Source organism: Triturus cristatus, chromosome 4_1, assembly GCF_964204655.1.
Source record: "Triturus cristatus chromosome 4_1, aTriCri1.1, whole genome shotgun sequence".
NCBI classification, from domain to species: domain Eukaryota; kingdom Metazoa; phylum Chordata; class Amphibia; order Caudata; family Salamandridae; genus Triturus; species Triturus cristatus.
The window spans coordinates 285,407,953-285,430,837 of NC_140585.1; the positions used below are offsets into that span (position 1 = coordinate 285,407,953).

Below are 22,885 nucleotides of genomic sequence, written 5' to 3' on the forward strand. Positions count from 1 at the left end.
GTGTTGGGGTGATGTAACAGGAGAAGGCTGACACAGGAAGCCAGGAGAACCATCTCCCCTAAGGATTGCACCGCTTTGGAGGTGAGAGGGTCTGCTGCAGCTGCCCCTGGTGGCAAGCTTGCCACCAGGAGTAAAATGAGCCCAATATCATTAAAATCACCCAACGGAGCCGGAGCTCTGGCATTTTGAAGTTTGCCTACCTTTTAGGCAGCAAAGCACATGAGGCTCCGCCTCTATTTCTACTAGCGGGTGGGCTAGGGCCTGAGGGTCGGTGCAGGATTTATTTAATGGTTCACTTTTTATTGATAAGGGGACTTGGATCCCACCCCCAGTCCCCGAAGCACCGTAGGACAGGGAAGCGCTGTCACGACCCCGTCCCAGTAGTGGTGGGCCTGACCCGCTCCCTGTGCCTGGGTGAAGCTGCAGCTACCGCCTCAAAAGAGATCCAAGAGCGGGTCCGGACAGTGAAGTGAGATGCGGGCTACGTGGCAGCCGGCGGGGCAACAAGAGGTGGGCTCCCACGGCTGCCCCCAAAGTTTGAGAGTCCGGATGGCACTGGGCGCCATCAAACAATGAGAAACAACCAGAGGAAAAGCTGCTCAGCGCAAGGCTCTGTGACAAAAACAAGGCAGTGTCTCTCCCCAGCACAGTGGGAGAGCCGTTTGAACAGAGGAACACCCTATAATGCCCTGGGGGCTCTTCAATCTATATGTATTTCTCTCCTTGTGGTGGCCCCAGGGTGGCTCGGGCACCAAAAACATCAAGAAGGAAGTGTGGGGGACTGCAGGAGAGCAGCTTCTCCTTAAGAATTCTTTTTAAAGCATGACTGACCCTATGTCTCCCTATATGTCTATATATATTCCTTCTGAGAAAGGAGCTAAAATGATTATTTCAGTCATAATTTATTTTTATTTTTTTATTTCTAAAACCTTTATTGAATTTAATTTGTGCATACTGGTAAAGAAAGTCATGGTAATGCTACAGACATCACAGCACACTTTTGTCACACATATCAAGAACAACAAACCCCAGCATGGCAGGAATTACCAGTACAGTCGTGCCTTTACACCTGTACGACAGATATCATAATAAGCTAGGCTATCTCCTGGTGTCCCCAGTGCGACTGGCATGTAGTTATCAAGAGCTGAATTCAGCTACCTACTCCTGAAATTGTGAGCCGCCAGGGACAGACTCAGGGTCTAGTGGGCCAGTGATGTGTGCGGGTGTCGCTGGGACATCATTCTGTCTCAAATAAGTCACCAGGGGTTCCCATATATTTACCGGGTAACATCTAGGGGACATAAGCTCCAGTAGGCAGATAATTGTGCCTGGCATTGCGCTGCATCCTTCAGCCATGCTTGCGCCGAGGGCTCGGGCTTTGGACCCCAATGTATCGCCACTCTGCGCTTAGCCAGCACCAGCAGCATCGCAATCAGTCTACGGTGTGCATCCGGTATGTCCTCGACAAAACCAAGCAGGCATTGTTTAGGTGTAAGTGAAAGCAATATCAGCAATTATTGCACCTAAATCATGCCAGTATTGCGACACCTGTGGGCACATCCAGGCCCGGTGTGTGAATGTAGCCAGTCGAGCAGAGCAGCGTACAGGCGAATGGAGGAAGGAAGGAGTCTCCAGGGCATGGGTCAGCAAACGTACGTATCTCCAGAGTAACTGCGCGGTGTGCCGCTCCTCTGTCATGTAGCAGGGGAAAGACCGGTTTCTCCACCACTGGTGCCAATGGCGCATATAAACCCTCTGCTCCGCACCTTCTACAAATACCATCCCACGCCCATCGCACACATTCCAGTGTGTTAATTTCCCCCTTGGATGTCATGTAGGTTTGGAACACCGCAGTTCTCAAGAGCCACAGGCCGCGCGATCACACTCTACCACCACATGTGGCTGGAACGGTGTCGGATGTATCCAAAAGTGTATGCAGCTCGCCTGGGCGCAGTATGCGTATAGCTGAAGGTCCGGTGCTCACAGCCCACTCCACAATTGAGTTAATGTGAGAATATCAAATGCTATCCTGGGTTGGCGACCCGTCCAAATCAGAGTGATCAGGTTAGAACGCAGACATTTAAAACATTGCGGAGTAGGTTTGGGTCGTCCATTTTGGGGCCATAGGCGGCAGCTAGGGTCAGCTTTTGCACACATAGTGTACCCACCAATATAACATATTTTCCCATCTTGTCAATGACCGAATTAACTGTGCGCCACGGAAATCCCCTTTTTATTAGAATGGACACCCACCCCAGCATAGCCTGAATAAACTGAGGAGTATTGTGTTCCACGCCCTCTGGCCCGTAGCCGGGCACTATCTGTGGTGACCAGGTGTGTCTCCTGCAGGAAACACACGTCCACCCCATGTCGGGCCAGGTATGCGTGTACTGGTCTGGATATCCGATGATCATTTAGACCCCGTATGTTCCAGGTTAAGCCCGTCATAGTCGTCATGCTAACGGGTAAGTAGTCATCCTATCAGTCTGTAATGTGCTGTGCTGTAAAGCAGGAAATTCAGTGTGTATCGTCCGTCTGAAAATGGTGAGTGTAGCGTCCTGCATGTACAAATCCAGGTAACAATTTGAATTAAAAGCAACAAACAATTATGAAATGTACCCCAACATGTGTCCCTCCTTCCTCCCGTGATCTACGCTATTTTAAGCTGAGTATATCGAGAAGTACCAAACTGAAAACCCTCCCTTCCCCCCCTATCCCCACTCCCCACCCACCCCAAACAGGTTGAGATATTGACCCACCCCCTTTAGAAGACCCCAATTTAAAACAGTGCCAATGGCAGGGGAATTACTCAATGAGGGCAGGGTCGCATCAGGTGGACACCCACGACTAAACGCCAGGGTGGCCGAGTGTAGAGTAATTTAGGTGAACAGGACAAGAGCGGTAACATTCTATGGCCGTCACTTCCCCCAGGCAGCCCATCACCAGGGTAGCGTAGTTTGACTGCTGCTTCTCTATTCACAGTCTATCACAGCGCTATGCTACAACATAGGTTTTGGTGTCAGTCATTATCGCTGGATCCTCCTCCCTGCTGTCGCTCCAACGTGCCAGCAGATCTCTTTCTGTCCTTGCTGATCTGTTTCACATAAGTGAGTGCAGCCTTGGGATCCGTGAAGAATTGAGGCTTGTCTCCGCTGTTGACGCAGAGTTTAGCTGCATAAAGGAGAGCATAGGGAATATCCAGCTGTTGAAGGAGACGTTTGGCAGGCAGGAATTCTCTTCTTGCAGCCTGGACTGACTGAGTGAAGTCCGGATAAAAGGACAGAGTGTTGCCCTGATGCCTGACCTCTCCCATTTTCCTGGCCCTGTGCAGGATCACATCTCTGTCATGATAGGTCAATAATCGGGCAAATATCGGCTTCGCCGGGGCCCCCAGCAGAGGCCGCTGCCTCAGCGAGTGGTGTGCTCTCTCCACAATAAACATCGTGGACAGTACTAGGCTAAACAGTTCGCACAGCAAAGATTCAAGGTATTCCTCCATTTTTTAATTTGTGGTTGACTCCGGTATGCCAGTGATTCGGATATTGTTCCGTCTGGAATGCAATTCCAAATCTTCATTCTTGGCGCAGATTAGTTCCAACACTCTGTCCATTGTTAACATCCTTTGGCGGTCGCTTGCAAACGCATCTACATATTCTGACACTTTGGATTCCAACTGCGTTATTCTATTGTCGTGCATCTCAACCTTATGATGCACCCTATCTAATCGAGCCATGAGGTTATCGATCTTGGCATCTATTGAATGGAAGCTTGTCTTAACGTCTAGCAAAATAGACCGGATGTTGTCCTCTTCCGCGCTTGGTTCTGCGGCCCACATGGGCTGATTCCCCAACAGCGCCGGCAATTCGCTAGCCCCACCCATGCCTTTGGACTCAAATGATATTTTGGGCTGCTTGCCATTGTGTTTCTCCCTAGTTGTGCAAAGATGTCAGCTAGGGCACCAGCAGCTGCTCAGCATGTAGTCTCCAGAGTGTGCCCCACACAAGTGCTCAATCACTCAGGTTATAGTATGCCCCCGAATGCCTGGGCTAAGTGTGCGCCAGTGTCCCCGTTCTGCTGGCCCCCGCAGCTCTCTCAGCAGGTCATAGCCCTCAGGACCCACACACCCCCTACATCAGTCAGCATCAAAGGGGTGGAGGAGGGGGGCAGATTTCCCTCAATGTCGCCGAATTCGCCGGGGTGGGGGGGAAGCGCAATCATGCATCGGTGCCCAACTGATACGGTGTTTTGTCCACCCCCTGCCAATCGGCACCTCCTCACCTGATCGCCGCCGATCCTAGAGTGCTACCAGCAAGCCTCCGATGTCCTCGCGGGCGGCCCTCGCAATCCAGCAGCGCCCGTGGTCAGTGTCCGCCTCAGCACAGGGCTCGAGGCTCCCGGATCCGGGCAGGCACAGTCCAGTCTGCAGTCCCAGCCGTCCACACCGCCGCCGCCCCTCAAGCTCCAAGTTCAGGCCTCGTGATTTCTGGGGCATTCGGTCATAATTTTAAAGGACATAACTAGGCCTACCTGTTTTCAGTTTTTCTTTATTGGGAATTCAGATATTTTTTTCAATGTTTTCAAAAAGTGTAAAAATCAGGGGATATCATTGTTCTCTCTTTATTGGCTACTGCGGAAAATCACAGGGATTTGGTTTTTCCATTCATACAAAGAAATATGCTTTCATTCTCTTTCTTCCCTCTTCCTTTGTATTGCCATATATTTCTCTCTCATTGTGTCCCCTCCCTGTCTGTCTTATTTCGCAGTACTCGAAACCCTATTTTCAGCAGTCCAGTCTGCCTCATGTCAAATATGTTCATGGATGGAGATATGCTTGCACTTCATTAATTGTAGCAGATAAATGGTTAATATTGGACATTTAACACACATTCTTGTTATTCTGATCTTTTGACAAGTGGCGACAAATGGCTGAATTAAACTTTTCTACTTGGACATATATTTTGGGATTAATGCAAGCAAGTTTCACACTCTCCTGTTCTTTGCCTCAAGATACCAAGAAAGAACTGGGCTAATATATGTATTTTTACTGTCTGATGTGGACCTATTCTTGCTCTGCCTGGTCACAAGGCAGAAGACGGCTAAGGAATTAATATTAATACTGTTAGCTTTAGGAACATTGGTGACCGCAAAGTGTTCCGCTGTCTGACAAAGCAGCTGAGGTAGTGAAGAAATATTATAAACTGAAGGATAACTTCAGTGATTTGCCTGTGCAGTACACACCATGAAGAAAATGTATTTACAGGATTTTGTGTTTATTTTAGAGCCAGCACAAGGACATTATAGCATTGATTTTTTTCAAATCAGGTTGGCCCTGGTTTATTTTAAAGCAGTGTGGGACTATGTTCCTGATGGGCAGGTGTGAGAATTGCACAACACATTTGACCTATTTTTCTGAACAGCATCCATCTTGGGGCAGAAAAGAAACCCAGCTCAATATGTTTCCACCAAATGCAGTCAAAAGAAGTTTGTACAAGTGTGGTTTCAAACTGCAAAGCCTTTTTCAGCATAAACAATTTCAATATCCGCATTCAATTTGGCATAGACAAAGCAGGAATGAAATTTGAACGCGATGGTCTTGGGGCAGAATCATTATCGTATCCTGCTTTAGAGTGCAGGCTCGGAACAGGTCTCTGAACCTGTTTTTCTGATAATGCACTATCTCCAACAAATAATAAGAGACACAGAGCAGTGATTCTCTCTGCATGTTTATGAGCTCCATTGCTTGCAGCTCATACACTAATTTGTAGATTTCTGAGTTAATACATGTCCTATAAACAACACAATCGCTGGAAAACCAGTGCATAAACCCTCTTGAGGGGTTCCACGTGGGCACTGAAGATGATCATATGGCCCCTAAACATTCTGTGTGAGGGGAACATCCATTACAACGCAGTCATTACATCACACTGCTTTTACAACGCAACTGTTACAAAGCAACTGCATTTACATCACATGCCATTACAATGCATGCATTACAACACATGCCACTACAACGAATGCCATTACAACGCATACCATTACAACGCATGTCATTACAACGCATTATAAGATAAGTAATGGGGATTTACCCCTACACTATCCAACACTTACCCTACTGTTGCACTCACTCAAGTTGGAATAGTAATTTTTACACCTACACTATCCAACATTTACCCTACTGTTGCACTCAATGGAGTGGTAATAGTAATTTTTAACCCTACACTATCCAACACTTACTCTATTGTTGCACTCACCGAAGTGGAAATAGTCATTTTTACCCCTACACTATCCAACACTTACCCTACTGTTGCACTAAAAGTATTATGAGTTGTAATGGTATGCATTGTAATGGGATTCATTGTAATGTAATGCGTTGTAATGGTAGTTTTTAAAAATGCGTTGTAATGGCATGCGTTGTAAAAACATGCGATGTAATGGTAGTTGCGATGTAAAAACCTTGTTGTAAAACCATGTGTTGTAATTGTTTGCATTGTAACATCATATATTCTTGTGTGGGAGCATGTGGCTCATATAGGCATGCTTTTCAGACCATCATGAAGTAAACCTATGAACAGGAGTGTTAGGTGCAGTGTTCTGTGGGAGGATATGGATTCTGGGGGCATCGATACACACAGTGACCTTTGTTACCACAATCTGACATTAGAGCTTTGAGAAAGCAAAACTCTGTAACACTGTCAATGAATTAGGATGACATTGTGGAAGTGCAGCTTCCCATGGGCTGAGACACTGCCTAGAATTCAGCTGTGAACCTGCTGGCAACTACCCAGCAATATACATTGGAAAGTGAGCTGAGGCCACATGAGCTGAGCCAGGCCCCCAAACGGGAGTGAAGTAGTTCCAGAGGGTCAAGTGACCTTGCAAATTGTCAAATAGACATATTAAGAGGTTTACCACAGCCTCAGTGTGCCATAGTGTGAGTATCCATCACAGAAAAAAGCTTGGAGGTAGGGGCAGCAGTTACACAGTCTGACACCAGAGGGCGCCAAAGCAGTACAAGCACAGCAAAATCTGTTGTTTTCTGGTTTGTACTTAAGAGCAAATATGTTGGTGGCGTTTAAGCAGCTATAATTAGTTTGAACTGAAAACCAGAAACCCTAGACACATTCATACAGAAAGAAGGGTAAACACAAAGGGCCCAGTCGTCAAAGAAATTAGGATATCCGCATCTGATGTTTCACATGTACGTTGGGGTGTAGATTGCTGAATTTCTCAGATTCAGAAACGTTTCCAAGAGTACTCCTGAAAGGTTTTAACAGTGTGGGCTTTACAAAAATACTGCAAAGAAACTTTTGAGAACCCCTATTTAGATTCATGTGTAGCCTTTTTGCCTGTGTAATGTAATATTATCAATGCAAAAATGGATTTGTATTGCACATATTTGTTTACTTTGCAGGTGAAATATGTTTCCTCATGGCGAAACCCCTTTACCTATATCCACACACATGTTGAGGGTGTTCCTTTTCTCATTCCCGCCCTGAAAACCGATTCACTCCTCTAGACTCGAGCAAATGAACAAGACCATACCCACAAACTCACACGTTTTCGGATTACATAAACCATGATGTACACAATCCTAGGAAATCATTCACTAGCACACATTATTACACCATAGTGAGATAATTTCATAATATCTTTACAAGAATACAACCATGGTTTGTGAAAGGCAAAAGTGTTTTTACCCTCATGGAAAAAAAAATGGCTTGAATGTGAGCGCACAGGCACAAAGTACTTTGTAAATCAGGTACAACGTTATTGCAACTGTGGGTGTGAATTTCATCATTGGGCCCCATTGCCCTACTCAACGCTCCTCACAGTTGGCTATATGTAGCTCTTGTAAGTCTCACATGGAGGAATGTCGATGGATAAGGAGAGCTCAGAATAGGTGTATGGATAAACAAAGCCATGACAATAATGTAGCAGAGCTGTTTGATGAACCCAGGCCAGGAGGGGTTACTTCTATCCTGTCCTATGTTTGATGAACCCAGGCCAGGAGGGGTTACTTCTATCCTTTCCTATGTTTGATGAACCCAGGCCAGGAGGGGTTACTTCTATCCTGTCCTGTGTTTGATGAACCCAGGTCAGGAGGGGTTGCTTCTATCTTGTCCTATGTTTGATGAACCCAGGCCAGGAGGGGTTACTTCTATCCTTTCCTATGTTTGATGAACCCAGGTCAGGAGGGGTTACTTCTATCCTGTCCTATGTTTGATGAACCCAGGTCAGGAGGTGTTGCTTCTATCTTGTCCTATGTTTGATGAACCCAGGCCAGGAGAGGTTACTTCTATCATGTCCTATGTTTGATGAACCCAGGCCAGGAGAGGTTACTTCTATCATGTCCTATGTTTGATGAACCCAGGCCAGGAGAGGTTACTTCTATCCTGTCCTATGTTTGATGAACCCAGGCCAGGAGAGGTTACTTCTATCCTGTCCCATGTCTGATGAACCCAAGTCAGGAGGGGTTACTTCTATCCTGTCCTATGTCTGATGAACCCAGGCCAGGAGGGGTTACTTCTATCATGTCCTATGTCTGATGAACCCAGGTCAGGAGGGGTTACTTCTATCCTGTCCTATGTCTGATGAACCCAGGTCAGGAGGGTTTACTTCTATCCTGTCCTATGTCTGATGAACCCAGGTCAGGAGGGGTTACTTCTATCCTGTCCTATGTTTGATGAACCCAGGTCAGGAGGGGTTACTTCTATCCTGTCCTATGTTTGATGAACCCAGGCCAGGAGGGGTTACTTCTATCCTGTCCTATGTCTGATGAACCAAGGTCAGGAGGGGTTACTTCTATCCTGTCCTATGTTTGATGAACCCAGGCCAGGAGAGGTTACTTCTATCCTGTCCTAGTTGACAACCTTTTCTCTTCAGCATGTTGATACTTTTAGGCCTTTAGAACTTTAACAGGAGATGTAAGCCTCAGGTCCTAGCATGCTTAGTACTGCTGACTGAAAAAGAGTGGATGGATGTCACACTGGTGGCATGGGGCCAGTCGGGTGATATGAAATGCATGCAATCTATAAACAAGGGATGTCGTGGCGCGGCTGCACACTAACACTTTAGATGCCAGGAGGATCTCAGTACTGAAGTTGTTGAGTGCAAATTACATTTTCAGCAGTCGACTGTGGCAGTAAAGATGGAGGGGTTGCACTTCTACCATCTCTAGTGTACCTAGCATGTACTCATTTTCTGTCCTCTTGGGAATAAGTTTAGTAAATGTGGAGCTGGTTTTACAGACTGATGTACAACTCACCCTTTTTTAGAGTGGTAACTGTAATAAAATAATACATACCTGGCCTTAAGCCTCTTCACATCCTCCTGGGAAACGAACAATGGTCTTCGAATAACCTCTCTCTTTGTCCCAAACTTCAAATTCCTCTGGATCATGTCTTGAAAACAAAATGAAGATATTGATGAGCCGTTGAGATATCGAGAGCATATCCTTCTTCTAGTTGTATTTTTTAAAATTTAAGTGTCATCTGTTTCGCATCAAAGCACTAAGAATAAAAAAAATACATTTCTAAGGGCATAAAAGATTTTTAAAAAACTGATCTGGGCAGCTGAAAGCAGGAACGACACAAGAGGGATGGATTTCCCCACAGAGATTATTCAAGAGCAGGCATCCTTACATTGCCAATCTCCTCTCTGCTTGAAGTGAGATTTAGAGGTGTCCCGAAAGATGTTAATGCTAGCTCTAGTCTTTGGCTTTGTAGATAGTATGTGGACATAGAATCAAATATGCTGAGGGGTGGACAAGCAACATTATTCTAGACATCCTGCCAATGTTTAATGTGGTAAACCAGTTGGCCTTAGCATAAAAAATCAGAATAGTCCATTTTGGCATTCATCAAAGTTCCTCTGTGCAGCTCAGAGGAAATTAACAGAGTCCCTTTCCAGCGATAGCAAACAAGCATATGTGTACAGCCGCAATAATCTGAGTGGTGAGACACCCATCTCGGATAACACTCACTTTCTTTGGCTTTTTAGCAAAAGCAGTTGGTTGCCAGAAAATATAAGAGAGATAACTGTGAGGGTATTTCTTAGTCCAACCAAAAGGACCTTAGTCTTAGCTCCTTTCATACCTTGGACACAAAGCAGATAATGGCTAGTTGGTGTGAAACAATAGAGAAGACAGAGGAGCGCATTAGGGGATTCCAACTTCCACAGCAACAGGTGTGGAAGTCTATAGTTCACAGTTCCCCTCTCTTCAGTGCTTAATTTGTGGTGGTGTTTTCTGGTGCTAAGCACCGGCACTTAATTGTTAACATGGGCACATACGTATGACAGCACACCACATCGTGACACTAGATGTTTAGTTCTGCATGGAGCACATCAGTTTAACAATGAAATGCACTTTTAAAAATAATACTAGGGTGGGGGCGTGGCTAGGCGCCCAAGGAAGATGGCGGCGTCGGCGTAGGAGCTCCGTTCGTGCCGGAGCTCACCGGCGGTTCGCGCTTCCTACGCGAACAATGGAAGGAAGCCTTCGACGTCGGAAGGTGCCGGGCGTGTGCTGAGCCCGCTTCTGGCATTGCGGCAGACCTGCCTTCAACTCTGCTGCCCTTCTTACTCCCGGTCGCGGCTCTGCACTGGCCGCGGCCGTCATTTTGTCGATTTTCCCGATGACTGCTTGACAGCCCCTCAGCAACGCGTTTCATCGCGTAATGGATACTTGGCTCCCTCGTGGATCCTGCAATGTCTCCAGCTTCCACAGATGTTACAAACCTGCGTCTCTAGGTGACTTTTCATCAATTATTATGGCCTTCTCACGGACTTAAATGATATTTTTTGCTCTCTTCAATTTCGGCAGCCATTTTAGGCCCTCAGCCTGCATTTCCTGGTTCTGTGACGTTCTTGTCTCTTGTTGTTTTTTTTTTTCCTTTCCTTTACCCTGGCCTAGCATTTTTTCTCACCAACTCCTTCCATTTGCTCCTTTTTTGCTCTCCACATTTTTAGGTTCCCATAAAGTACTTGTTCTGTTTTCAGTCGGGCAGAGTGTTCTTTGCGAACCTGCGCTCCATATATACATTGATGGCTGACTGTTCCAGCAAGATCCAAAAATGCAATTATATCAAAAACTCCAAGTTTTTCACGGAGCTGGCTCATTTAGAAGCCTCTCAGTCTCTCCCTACTAGTGAGACGACGTGGAACATGGAAGCCTCTTCACAGTCTTCAGTAAAAATGACGCCTAAAAGGTTAAAAAAAGATCCACCTTCGCCTCCTAAGTCCTCTTCGACCATTTCGATGGAATTACTCCTTGAAGAGATACGGGCCCTGCGTCCTTTCATGGAAGAAACCAACGCTAAGCTGCAGGTCCTAACTGATAATTGGGCTTCGATGGATGAGAGAATGACGTCGGTGGAGCGTGATGTCTCCTCGCTTCAGGACTCTGCTGCCAAGGTCACCCATATGCATACGCAGATTTCCTCTCTCCAGAAGCAAGTGGAGGACTTGGAAAACCGAAACAGACGCAATACCCTTCGCCTTTACGGCCTGGTGGAGGGCTGCGAGGGGAATGATCCCATCAATTTTTTCAAATCCTTTCTTCCTAAACTTTTACACTTACCTGAGGAGCCCCCGCTCAATATTCAGCGTGCCCACAGGCTTGGTCGAGCTTCCTCCTCTTCATCCACGTCAGTGAAGCCCAGGGGTGTAATAATGTATTTTCTGGAATACACAGATCTGCTGAGGGTTCTTTCAGCAGCCAGAGCCTCTCCTCGCCTCACATGGTCTGGTTCCACTTTGTTCTTTGTGCAGGATTACGCCAGAGCCACTGCAAATCGTCGTAAAGCCTTCTTGGACATGAGACCTGACCTCCGCTCCATTGGTGCCAGATATGGTCTCTTCCACCCCTGCTTATTTAAAGTCACCTACAATAATAAGACTACGACATATGAGGAGCCTAAGCGACTTCGGAGTTTGCTGAACTCTTGTGGCCAGGCTGACATGGAGCTTTCTGGGCCTTCCTCTTCTATTCCACCGTGACTTTTTCTGCTGTTGTACTATGATGTTACAATTTTTTATGTCTGCTGATTTCTCTAATTCAACTGTTCTCAGATTTGCATATTCTCTTGATGAGTTTATGCTTCCCATTGTAGTATTGGTTACTGTTGTTGTGGTTCTTTGGTTCACCCTATTCATTGCTTGTCTTGTACCCCTGTCATTTGCCGTTGCCTAACCTTGTTACCTTTTTTCCTTCCTTCACAGATTAATGTTCCGCGTTCCGTCCTGTTCCTCTGGTTGAACGTCTCACTGACCCGGAGTGTCCTGCCTTCTCCAGTTGGCCCTACCTCCCTCCCCCCGCCTCCACGTACGTCCTTGCTTGTCCTTGTTCCTGATCGTATCTTCCCTAAATTGCCCTTTGTAAGTATTCCTCATCCCTTTTTGGACATGTTTGTTCTCATTTTGTTTCTCTTCATTTTGATCTTTCCCTTCATATTTTCAAGTTTATTGGTGTCAATACCTCTTTTGCGACCTTTTTCTTCTTTTCTCTTTCGCTTCTTCTTTCTCCTCATCGCTTATTGGCTCCCTTGGTCATACTTCCCTCTTCTTATATATTTCATTCCCCTGTTACTTCACTTCTCTTTTGGCTCATATTTACACTCTTCTCCTTTTGACCTCCTTCTCTCTTGTCCTGCTTGTTCATTGGTCTCTTTGCTTATGCTCTTTTTTCTCTTTTACTGGACTTTACTTCTCAGTATTTCCGGACTTCATTTGATCTTTTCACCGATCTCAGTAACTTCTTTGCTTCTCTTTATTTTTACGATATCTCTTAGTCTTCTCTTACTCTTCTTTTTCTTGCTCATTTCATTTCTTCTCTACTCTTATTTCTTCTCTTCTTTCCCCTATGCTCTTATTTCTTACGAGGCTTTTTTTCGATGTCTTAATTTTTCTTTGTTTTACTCTTTTAATAATCCTTAATGTCAATACGTATTGTTTCTTGGAACGTTAAAGGTCTCCATTCTCCTATTAAGAGGCAAAAAATACTCTCTCATCTAGCCAAGTTGAATGTAGATATTGCCTTTTTACAAGAAACCCATTTGTCTGATATTGAAGCTGCTAAGCTCAAGAGGGGTTGGGTAGGCGATGTATTTTCGGCTCCTGGCGATGGTAAGAGAAATGGTGTGGCTGTGTTAATCCGTAAATCTCTCTCTCATTCGCTTTTGACCTCTGAGTCAGACCCTGAAGGTAGATGGTTGTATGTCAAACTTTCCTTGAAGGGTATTCCCATCTCCCTTTTCAATATTTACGCACCTACTGGTGGCGACCCTGCTTTTTGGCGCACAATGGCCCCCCGTATCTCTGAATACGTTGATGACAATTTTATTATGGCAGGAGATTGCAATCTACCCCTTGATCCCTTTTTAGATAGGCACTCCAAAGCATCATATATCCCTAATAAGTCTCATAAACTGTTTTTCAGGCAATATCCCAGCACAAACTCATTGATGCCTGGCGTTTATGTAACCCTACTACGAAAGAGTTTACCTTTTACTCTCCGTCCCACCAATCACAGTCCCGTATTGATTACATCTTTCTTTCCCATCATATATCTCAGTCCCGAAATTGGCCCCATCTTGTTTTCTGACGACGCCCCTGTACTGGTTAACATCGATGTCTTACCCAAGTCCAACGGGCCAAAACGTTGGCACTTTAATAATACTCTACTTCTTGATCCCAAATTCACCACCTCCTTTGTGGAATTCACTAAAGAATTTTTTATCATTAATGACACACCCACTCTGCCCAAGCATACTATTTGGGACACTTATAAGGCTGCAGCCAGGGGTTTCATCATTGACCATGTGGCCCGCAAACGTGCTAATGATCTTCTCCTCACGATTAAAAAACTGGAACATTCTTTCTACACTTCCCACTCGCAGGAAAGTTTGACTACTCTTATTGAAGCTAAGATGCAATTTAATAAACAATCCACTGATGATGCTTCGTTATATTTGCTGAAACCTAGTTCTAAATTCTATGGGGGAAAGAACAAGGCGGGGAAGGTTTTAGCCAACTATTTAAAAGTCAAGCAACATAAATTGAACATTGAGTCCATCTATGATGTTAATTCTGTTTTAAGGCACACTGATGTTGATATTTTAGAGGAATTTTCCCGTTTTTACTCCACACTTTACTCTTCTGAAACTTGCCCCACTCCCCATTCACTTGCTACCTTTTTCTCCACCATTCAGGCACCTCCCAATTTTCCTGTTGACTTATCCATTCTTGAATTGCCCATCTCTAGTTCCGAACTGCACACTGCACTTCAGTCACTCAAGAAAGATAAAGCCCCGGGTCCAGATGGATTTACAGTTGAATTTTACCTGCACTTTTCTAAATTACTACTACCCAGACTACACTCTCTTATTGACTCTTTTATTCTTAGTGGCACTTCCTCAGGTACTTTCTCAGACGCCCACATATGTATTATACCCAAAGAAGGAAAAGACACCCAGCATTGCAAGAATTATAGACCAATCTCCTTGGTTAACATTGATTATAAGATATATGCTAAATCCCTTGCCTTAAGACTAGACCCCTTTCTTCCTGAACTGTTGGGCCCGGAACAATCTGGATTCGTCAAGGGTCGTTTTATCACAGATAACACTAGACTTTTGTTTAATGTCTTGTCCAAATCTTCACGGTTCCAGGGTTCACTAGCGGCAATCGCTTTGGACGCAGAAAAAGCGTTTGATAGAGTAGAGTGGACTTTCCTTTTTTCCGCCCTTAGATGGTTTGGGTTTGGTCCTAATTTTATTTCCTTGGTCTCTTTCCTATATTCCAGTCCCAGAGCGGCGGTTTGTGCTAATGGTCTAGTCTCTTCTTTCTTCAACTTAGGTAGAGGGGTTCGTCAGGGCTGCCCTCTTTCCCCCTTCCTTTTTAATCTCGCTTTAGAGCCCTTTCTCTCAAAACTCCACCAAAATCCCAATTTGCATGGTTTCCAAATCTCCCAAACAAACATCAAACTTGCTGCATATGCAGATGATATCCTACTTTTTATGTCCAATACTACCATCTCTATTCCCGCATTTTTAACTGAAGTTCATGAATATTCCCAAATTTCTGGCTATAAGTTGAATAACGACAAATGTGAAATTCTACCCCTTACTAAATTTACTTTCAAACTTGACTTTGCTGCGTCCAATTTCACCTGGAGTCCCTCACACATCAAATATCTTGGTTTATACATTACCCCTTCTCTTTCCGATACTGTCTCGCTGTGCCTTAATAAATGTACCCAGAAATTGTCCGACCTCACCTCTAGGTGGCACCCGCTTTACCTTTCCTGGTGGGGTCGCCTCGACACGATTAAAATGATGCTATCCCCAATAGTACTTTACACTATCTCCAATATTCCAATTCCTATTCCAGCTAAATTTTTTAGGAAAATCAATACTATTCTTTCTTCTTTCCTCTGGTCCGGCAAAAAAGCATGTATGTCCTTGTTCAGACTACGATTTACCAAATCAGAGGGTGGGGTCAATTTCCCGGACTTTCCCACTTATCATAAAGCATTCCTATTGCGACAAGCCTCCCTTTGGTTGCGGGATCCTGCTGAATCTTCCCCCTTATGGCTTGTTATTGAGCGTCTTTCTTTATCCCCCTTTACTTTCGCTGGGTATCTCTCATTTTCTCGTAAGCCCCAGTTTCTTTCCACCCCTATTCATAAGTTCACCGCCAAACTTCTTCTTTCCACTTCCCCAAGTCCTCCTTCCTCTGTAGCCGAATTTCTCAAAACCACCATTTGGCATAATAACAGTATCCTCGTTAATCACAAACCCCTTTATTGGAAATCTTGGAGACAAAAGGGTTTGATCTGGGTATCCCACCTTTTCTCTGGCTCTGATTTTTTACCTTTTTCCGTTCTTAGTAAAAATTTTAATCTTCCTCATTCCTTTGCCCGTAAGTACTGCACGCTTAAGAATGCAGTTATGTCCACCTTTGCCCAAATCTCTACATCTCCCACCCAATCTGATTCTCCTAATCCTACTCTCCACCTTCATTCCTTGTTGCGTACTCATCCCACAGCCTCCTCAATTTACAACTCACTCCACAAGACTCTCACACCTAGGCCAAAATCCACGGTAGAGGAACAATGGGAATCTGATTTTGACATTTCTTGGCCCACCTCTCTTTGGGATAAATTGTGGACCAAACGCCGCAAATCGTCCAGGGCTGCTTCCCTCACACAAACCCTCTTTTTTATCTATAACAGACTTCTCTTTTCACCTCACATGCTGAGTAAGAGATTCCCTTCACTCTCTGACCTTTGTTGGTCCTGCTCGACACCTAAGGCTACTCTTTTTCATATGCTTTTTTCTTGTACTGCTACGCACAATTTTTGGAAACAAGTTTGGGCTCAAATTAATGTCATATTTCATACTACATTTCTCTTCTCCCTCGTTAATATTTTCTTAGGGAGTCTCTCTCCCTGCTGGGCAGATACTGATTTTAATGTGCAAATTGTTCACTTGTTGCTAGCTGTTGCATTCCAACAAATTACTGTTAATTGGAAAAATTCTGCTAACATTTCCTTTAGAGCATGGTGGTACAACGTATGTCATAACCACAGGCTAGATACAGTTTTCGTTTACCCCCTCAGTTTAGTCAAAAAACGACATGATCTTTGGCTTCCTGTGACCTTGTACCTTGATATTTGTGCTAAGCGCTCATCTCATTTACCTCCTTTCCAGCAGGAGGTCTCTAAGCCACCTTGATTGACCTTTTTTGTTCCTTTGCATTTTTTATAATCCATTTTACTATATGTTATTTCAAGTACTGTTTCTGTTATATAGCCTCAATTATTTGTTATCCCTTAATCTTATGTTCATTTTCATAGTCATGTTTTTTATTCCTCCTCTTATATTGCTGTTATGTTTTAGGTTTTCTTATGTATCGACACCTTCATTTATCTAATAAAAATCTTTTGAACTTAAAAAAAAAATAATACTAGGGTGACCAGGGTACACTTACTGTTTTGGGTGGCCAGAAATTGTACAAACTGTAAAATATATAGGAGTGTGATGTTTAGTAAGGGGAGCTTACGCATGTGTCTGTGGCAACAGTTCCAGTTGTGAGTGCAACCCGCAGTCGCCTCCTGCGCAATACCTTAAGCATTGATACTTGTTTATTTACAAATTAAGAACTGCCTCTCTTCTCTCCCTTTAAAAAATTAGTACTTCATACATGCCTTGTCCACCCAAATGAAGTGGAGCAAATTATCTAACCTTGTTTGAACAAAAAATCGGATTAAAAATATCAGGAGGCAGACATATCAGAAAATAAATATTGTGATACACATATATCAAGATGCACAAATATCGTTGAATATCGGTCTTTTTAGTAAGTTATATCGTTTTTAATTATGTCAGTGCTTTTAATATCGTGTTCGGAAAGAAAGTGCCAAAAACTGTAGGGCCAGATTACGATGGTGATTGGACAGCACACCGATAGGCTGTCGGTCCGACCACTGAAAGCCCTTCGGTCCAAGCGCCGGATTACAATTCTTGCAGTCGCCCCTACAACGGTCCGAAGAAACACCGCCACCTCCAACAGGATCTGAGATCCCGACGGGGCAGCGGTCGGATTCATATCCCTGAATGGTAGTGGTGCCAAGACAGGCATTGCCGATGGGTTTACGATATCACTTTCCGGCAGTCTTTTCATGGCAGGAAGACGGCCAATAAAAGGCGGTCGGAAACGGATAATGGGCCCCCAAACAGATCCCCTGACAGTCGTGGGACACTGTAAAGTGGCCCTGGGGGCACATACAGTGCCTCCAGTCACCTCCATGCACCATGTGCTATGCACGACATGGTGCATGGCACACCGTCCATGGACATGCCAGAGGTGCTCCATACCATGGCAACTTGTGCTGCGGCACTTTTCCTTGGCCGCAGCACAAGCTGCCGTGAAAAAGACCACTTTCTGACTGCCAGCCTGGTAATCACATCGTAATGCGGTGGTCAGACTGCTGCATGCATGGGGGAGGTCTCCTTACTGCCCCAATAGCTGTCGGCAGTCTGACCGACAAATATCAAAATAAGCACCACAGTTTTTTAATTATTTTAATGCGTTGATATAATCATTTCATGAGCTACTATTGTTTATATAAAGGTCATTTTTTTTCAATATAGCTTGCAGGTTGTTGGATTTATTAGGGGATAGAGTGGGTTGGTTAATAATTATGAATTATTAAATACATTTTATTTAATTATATGATTGATCTTTATTATGTAAATTATGTACATTCATTTATTTTTGTTGTATATTATTTGTGGACTGTTTGTAGGGGTATAAATGGGAAGTTAATTATGTAATAATTAATCAACAATTAATAATTGATTCTTAATTATTTAAGTGTTTTTAATTATTCAATTTATGGATTACTTATTTACTTCACTGATATTTTATTTGCCGGCTGCTTGGTTTGTATGGGTTTTGGGTGAGAAGTTATGTTATGTTATGTTAAGAGATTTTATTAAGCGCGTAGCTTCCCAAGGGCTTCCCAGCGCTAGGAGACCGATACAATGCAGAAGTTAGAGAAGTATTTGTGATACTGATGGAACAGCCAGGTTCCAATCAATTTTCGGAAGGTTGCTTCTGTTTCCAGAAGTCTGAATTTGCGTGCGGGAAAATTCCACAGCTTGGGTGACAGATGCGCAAAAGATCTACTTCCCAATCTGGCTCTCTTAATTCTTGTGGTTTTTAGTAGCCGTTCTGAGGCTTCTGTTTGGGACATAAAGACTCATCAGGTCTCTGATTTTACTGGGGCACTTGTTATCTATGGCTCTGGGTGTCAGACAAAGTTCCTTAAATTTAATTCTCGCCTCAATCAGAAGCCAGTGTAGAGCTTTTAAATGCCTTCCAGCTGGTTACTGTATTGGGACCTTACACAGCAGTCTTACTGCTGCATTCTGGGCAACCTGGAGTCTTTTGATGACATATTTTGGTGCCCCCAGAAAGAGGGAATTTCCATAGTATAGGCGTGATGTGACCAGGGAATGGATTACTGTCTTTTTGAGCTGCACGGGAATACGCTCCAGTATTTTGCGGAGCATTCTGAGTAATCCGAAACAGGTGCCTGACCGTTTCTCTGCTTGGGTTTTCATTGTTAATTTCCTGTCGAGCCAAAAGCCAAGATTTTTGATAGTCACATTCGAAGTTGATGGACTATCTAGGCAGTTAGGCCAGCTGATCAAAGGCCTGGGAACCTCATTGTTTCCGAGGACCATCAGCTCCGTTTTGTCCCTGTTCAGCTTCAGACAGCTGCTTGTCATCCATTCTACAACCTTTTCCAGGCAGGGTGCTAAACTGTCAGATTCACCGTTGGTTCTGGGGTCCAGAGAGACCACCAGCTGAGTGTCATCTGCATAGGATATCATAGAGATACAGAACTCTTTGGCTATCCGGGCTAGAGGTCCCATATAGACATTAAACAATGTGGGGCTGAGCGAGGAGCCTGGAGGCACCCCGCAAGTCACTGGCATCGTCTTAGAGAAAAGGTTAGCTTCCATAACTTGAAAAGCTCTTCCCTCCAAAAAAGATGACAATTACTCTAGGGCTTTGTCTTGAATGCCGAGATCCAGAAGTCTATTTTGCAGAATATGGTGGTCCACGGTGTTGAATGCCGGGCTACGGTCAAGAAGTAGTGTAGCGGCTGACATTCCTTGGTCCCGTGTCATTTTTAATTCTTCTACCACTGCTAAGAGTGCTGACTCCGTGCTGTGCGGGAAGCCCATCTGTGTGGGTTGGAGGCATTGGTTCATTTCCAGAAACTCTGTCAGCACTCCATTTACATGTTTCTCTAATAATTTACCAATAGATGGTAGAAGTGAGATAGGACAATAGTTCCCTAGCTGAGCAGGGTCTGAATTACATTTTTTTAATAATGGTCTAATTATTGTTAAGTAAAGCTAAGTATAGTTAGGTAATAATTTAATAATAATTTGTAATTATTTATTAAAATCATTTTCAATTATGTAAAGTATGTAATACTGATTTATTGTACAGTTATTCAATTCATGACTAGTGTACTATTAATTATTGAATTTTAAATATTTAAGTGATGGAATCTTTAATTATTTTAAATGTATTTTAGTTGTGAGCTGCTAGGTTTGTAGGGGTCTAGGCTCAGAAGTTAATTAAGTAGTAATTGATTGGAAATTAATTATGAATTGTTAATTAATTATTTAATTGATTTGAAATATGTAAATTATGGAATACTTATGTTTTAAGTTATATTTAGTTGGGAGCTACTATTAGTTTATAATTGTTTTAATGAACAGTAATTATGTACATTGATAATTTTTTTTCTTTAGTTTTTATTCGTTGGATATATACTTTCATTATATATATTATATATTTATGTTAATTCATAATTCTTATATTAGAAGTTTAATATTTTTTCCAATCATGATGTTACTTATATATGTAATGTGTTTGACGTGAAGTACTTTTAGACTGCAGACAGAATAGTAAAATTAACCTCTTTGTAATTTGACCATTTTCCTTCTGTCGTGCTGTTTGGAGTGGGGAAAGTTAATTTCACCTCTTCAAAATCCAACGCTTTATTCTACTGTTGCACAGACTGGAGTGGGAATAGTAAATTTCACCCCTCTGAAATCCAATGCTTTCCCTACTGTTGTACAGACTGGAGTAGGAAAAGTAACCTTTACTTCTCCAAAGTTGAAAACTTTCCCTACTGTTGCACTGACTGGAGATGAAATAGTAAATTTAACCCGTCTGAAATCCAACTTTTTCCTTACTGTTGCACAGACTGGAGTGGGACTAGTATATGTTACCCCTGCAAAGTCAAACCTTTTCCCTACCGTTGCATAAACTATAGTGGGAATAGTATATTTAATATTCTTAGATGCCAATAGTTTTATTAATGTTTAAATAGACGCGAAGCACAAAGCCAAGGGGGCCAGAGGACTATACTGCCCAGCACCCTTTGCGGCAAGAGAGGCCGCCGACGATCTCCTGCTGCGCCCGGAGGCGCAGAAAAGGCACGACACTCCCGCAGCGCCAGACAGAGGCAGGGCAGAGCCACCCCTTTTGGTCTCATATTGACAGTACCCTGAAAACCGTAAGTACCGTATTCCGTGTCTCTTGTGTCTAACTTGCAATTTTCTTAGTTTTCCTTTCCACAGTCACCTCTCTTGAATGGTTATTCTAATGGGCAAAAGGAAAGCGTCTGACAAAAGAATGGGCCCAGGGAGCGTAAGGAAAATCCCGATACATGCCGCAGAAAACTGTACCTTAACCAAAATCGATGAGCTAATAGAGGAGGTAGAGGTCCTCCTTACTCCCAAACCAAGATCATCTGGCCTAAAGAGCAAGAGAAAGGGAAAATGTCTCTTGGAGAACCGACCTGCAAATCTTAAAGGCATAGCTTCCTACTTTAGGACTCCCTCAGCCCTAACTCCAGCTATCACCTCCCCTAGTCAAAGCCCATGTATCGCGAACCAACAATATACACTCTGCATGACAGATCTTGCTAACCATGGTGGAGTCATTAATGTTGATTGTGCGAATAAATACTCACCCTCGGACTATCAGGAGAAAGGAGAAAATGACCCCATATATTTACCTAGAGTAGTGGTCGCAACAGTTATATCGTTTTTGATTATATCAGTGATTTAATATTGTGTTCAGAAATATAGTGCAGGTGCATCTCTGACTAGTTTGTGCTTGGCGACCAATTGAATGCCCTTAAGGAGGAAGTTAAATCTCTAAAGGCGATTATGGAAAGGATGGCAAATTTGTTAATTGAAAGAATGCATGCACTGACTGAAACCGTAGCAGCACGGGGACAGTCAAGTCCACGAGGGAACAGCGACATCCAGTGAACTGCACAAAAGGAGCCCCTCAAGAGGCCCATTAACAGGTCTCACAATCTGCCCGCGGATCTGCATATAAAATCACTCACTTACTCACCGAGCCAAAGTAGAAATAACACCACCTATGAGGGCAATGCATCTAAACGGGATCAAGCTCCTCTAAGGGAAACGATACATGTTAAACCTGCTATTCCACCTAAAGTACTCTGGAATCATAAGCCCCACACCCTTCCCATAAAGAAAACGTATATAGGTGGCATTAACAAAGGACCTCCTAATACCCAATGTTTTGATCTCTATATGATTAATGTACCAACGCTCCAGAGGCCCCACATAGAAAGACACAAGTGATTAGTGAACAAAGTGATTCATTGGATTCACTACAAAAGGGGATGCCGATCAATTATAAGGGAGGACATAACAAGAGTTAGAAGGTTCTCAATAGGAAAACCTGAAAGGGACTACATAGGTGTGGCTCTTAGGAATGTAGCCCTAGCAGAGGACCTTATTGCATTAGAACTACGCGTCAGACCAGATACAGATCTGCAAATATCACAAAAAATGAACCATCCGTGTCACACATTAGACATACCCCCTAACACCCAACAAAATCGGCACCCTAATGTACTGAAGCTCAATTCAAGGGGACTTGCCAGCATTCCAGTGTGTCAGACATTGATTGACTCACCATCGATTGCCCAGAACCCTGCACCACAATTCAATCACTTCGCCCCACATTGGCTGAAAGGCCTCTATCTTATGTTGAGGTGGGCAGAGTTAGGACAGAAGGGCACAGGTGTTTAGTTACAGATAATGACAAAGGAGAGTATATAACACTCCAGGGAGAATCTATCAAGACGACTAGGTGGGTCATAGGGTCGATAGAGGGTGAATACCTAAAACTATTATCGTGGAATGTTGCAGGTACCAAGTCCAAACTCTCACCCCGAGTGGGAGACGTTTATTGACTCTCATCATATTATCTTGCTTCAAGAAACTTGGGCTATCAAACCGGTTCATCGCCC

At 43.8% G+C, this 22,885-nt stretch overlaps 1 protein-coding gene across 2 annotated transcripts in view; it reads right to left on the reverse strand.

Annotated features, from left to right (window-relative positions):
• LOC146854287 (protein mono-ADP-ribosyltransferase PARP12-like) overlaps positions 1-22,885 on the reverse strand; it is a 271,064-nt gene that overhangs the window by 37,954 nt on the left and 210,225 nt on the right. For both annotated transcript variants that reach the window (XM_085652068.1, XM_085652067.1), the window contains one exon: positions 9,305-9,401. In XM_085652068.1, the coding sequence (XP_085508194.1) occupies positions 9,305-9,401 (97 nt within the window). The remainder of the gene's footprint in view (positions 1-9,304; positions 9,402-22,885) is intronic.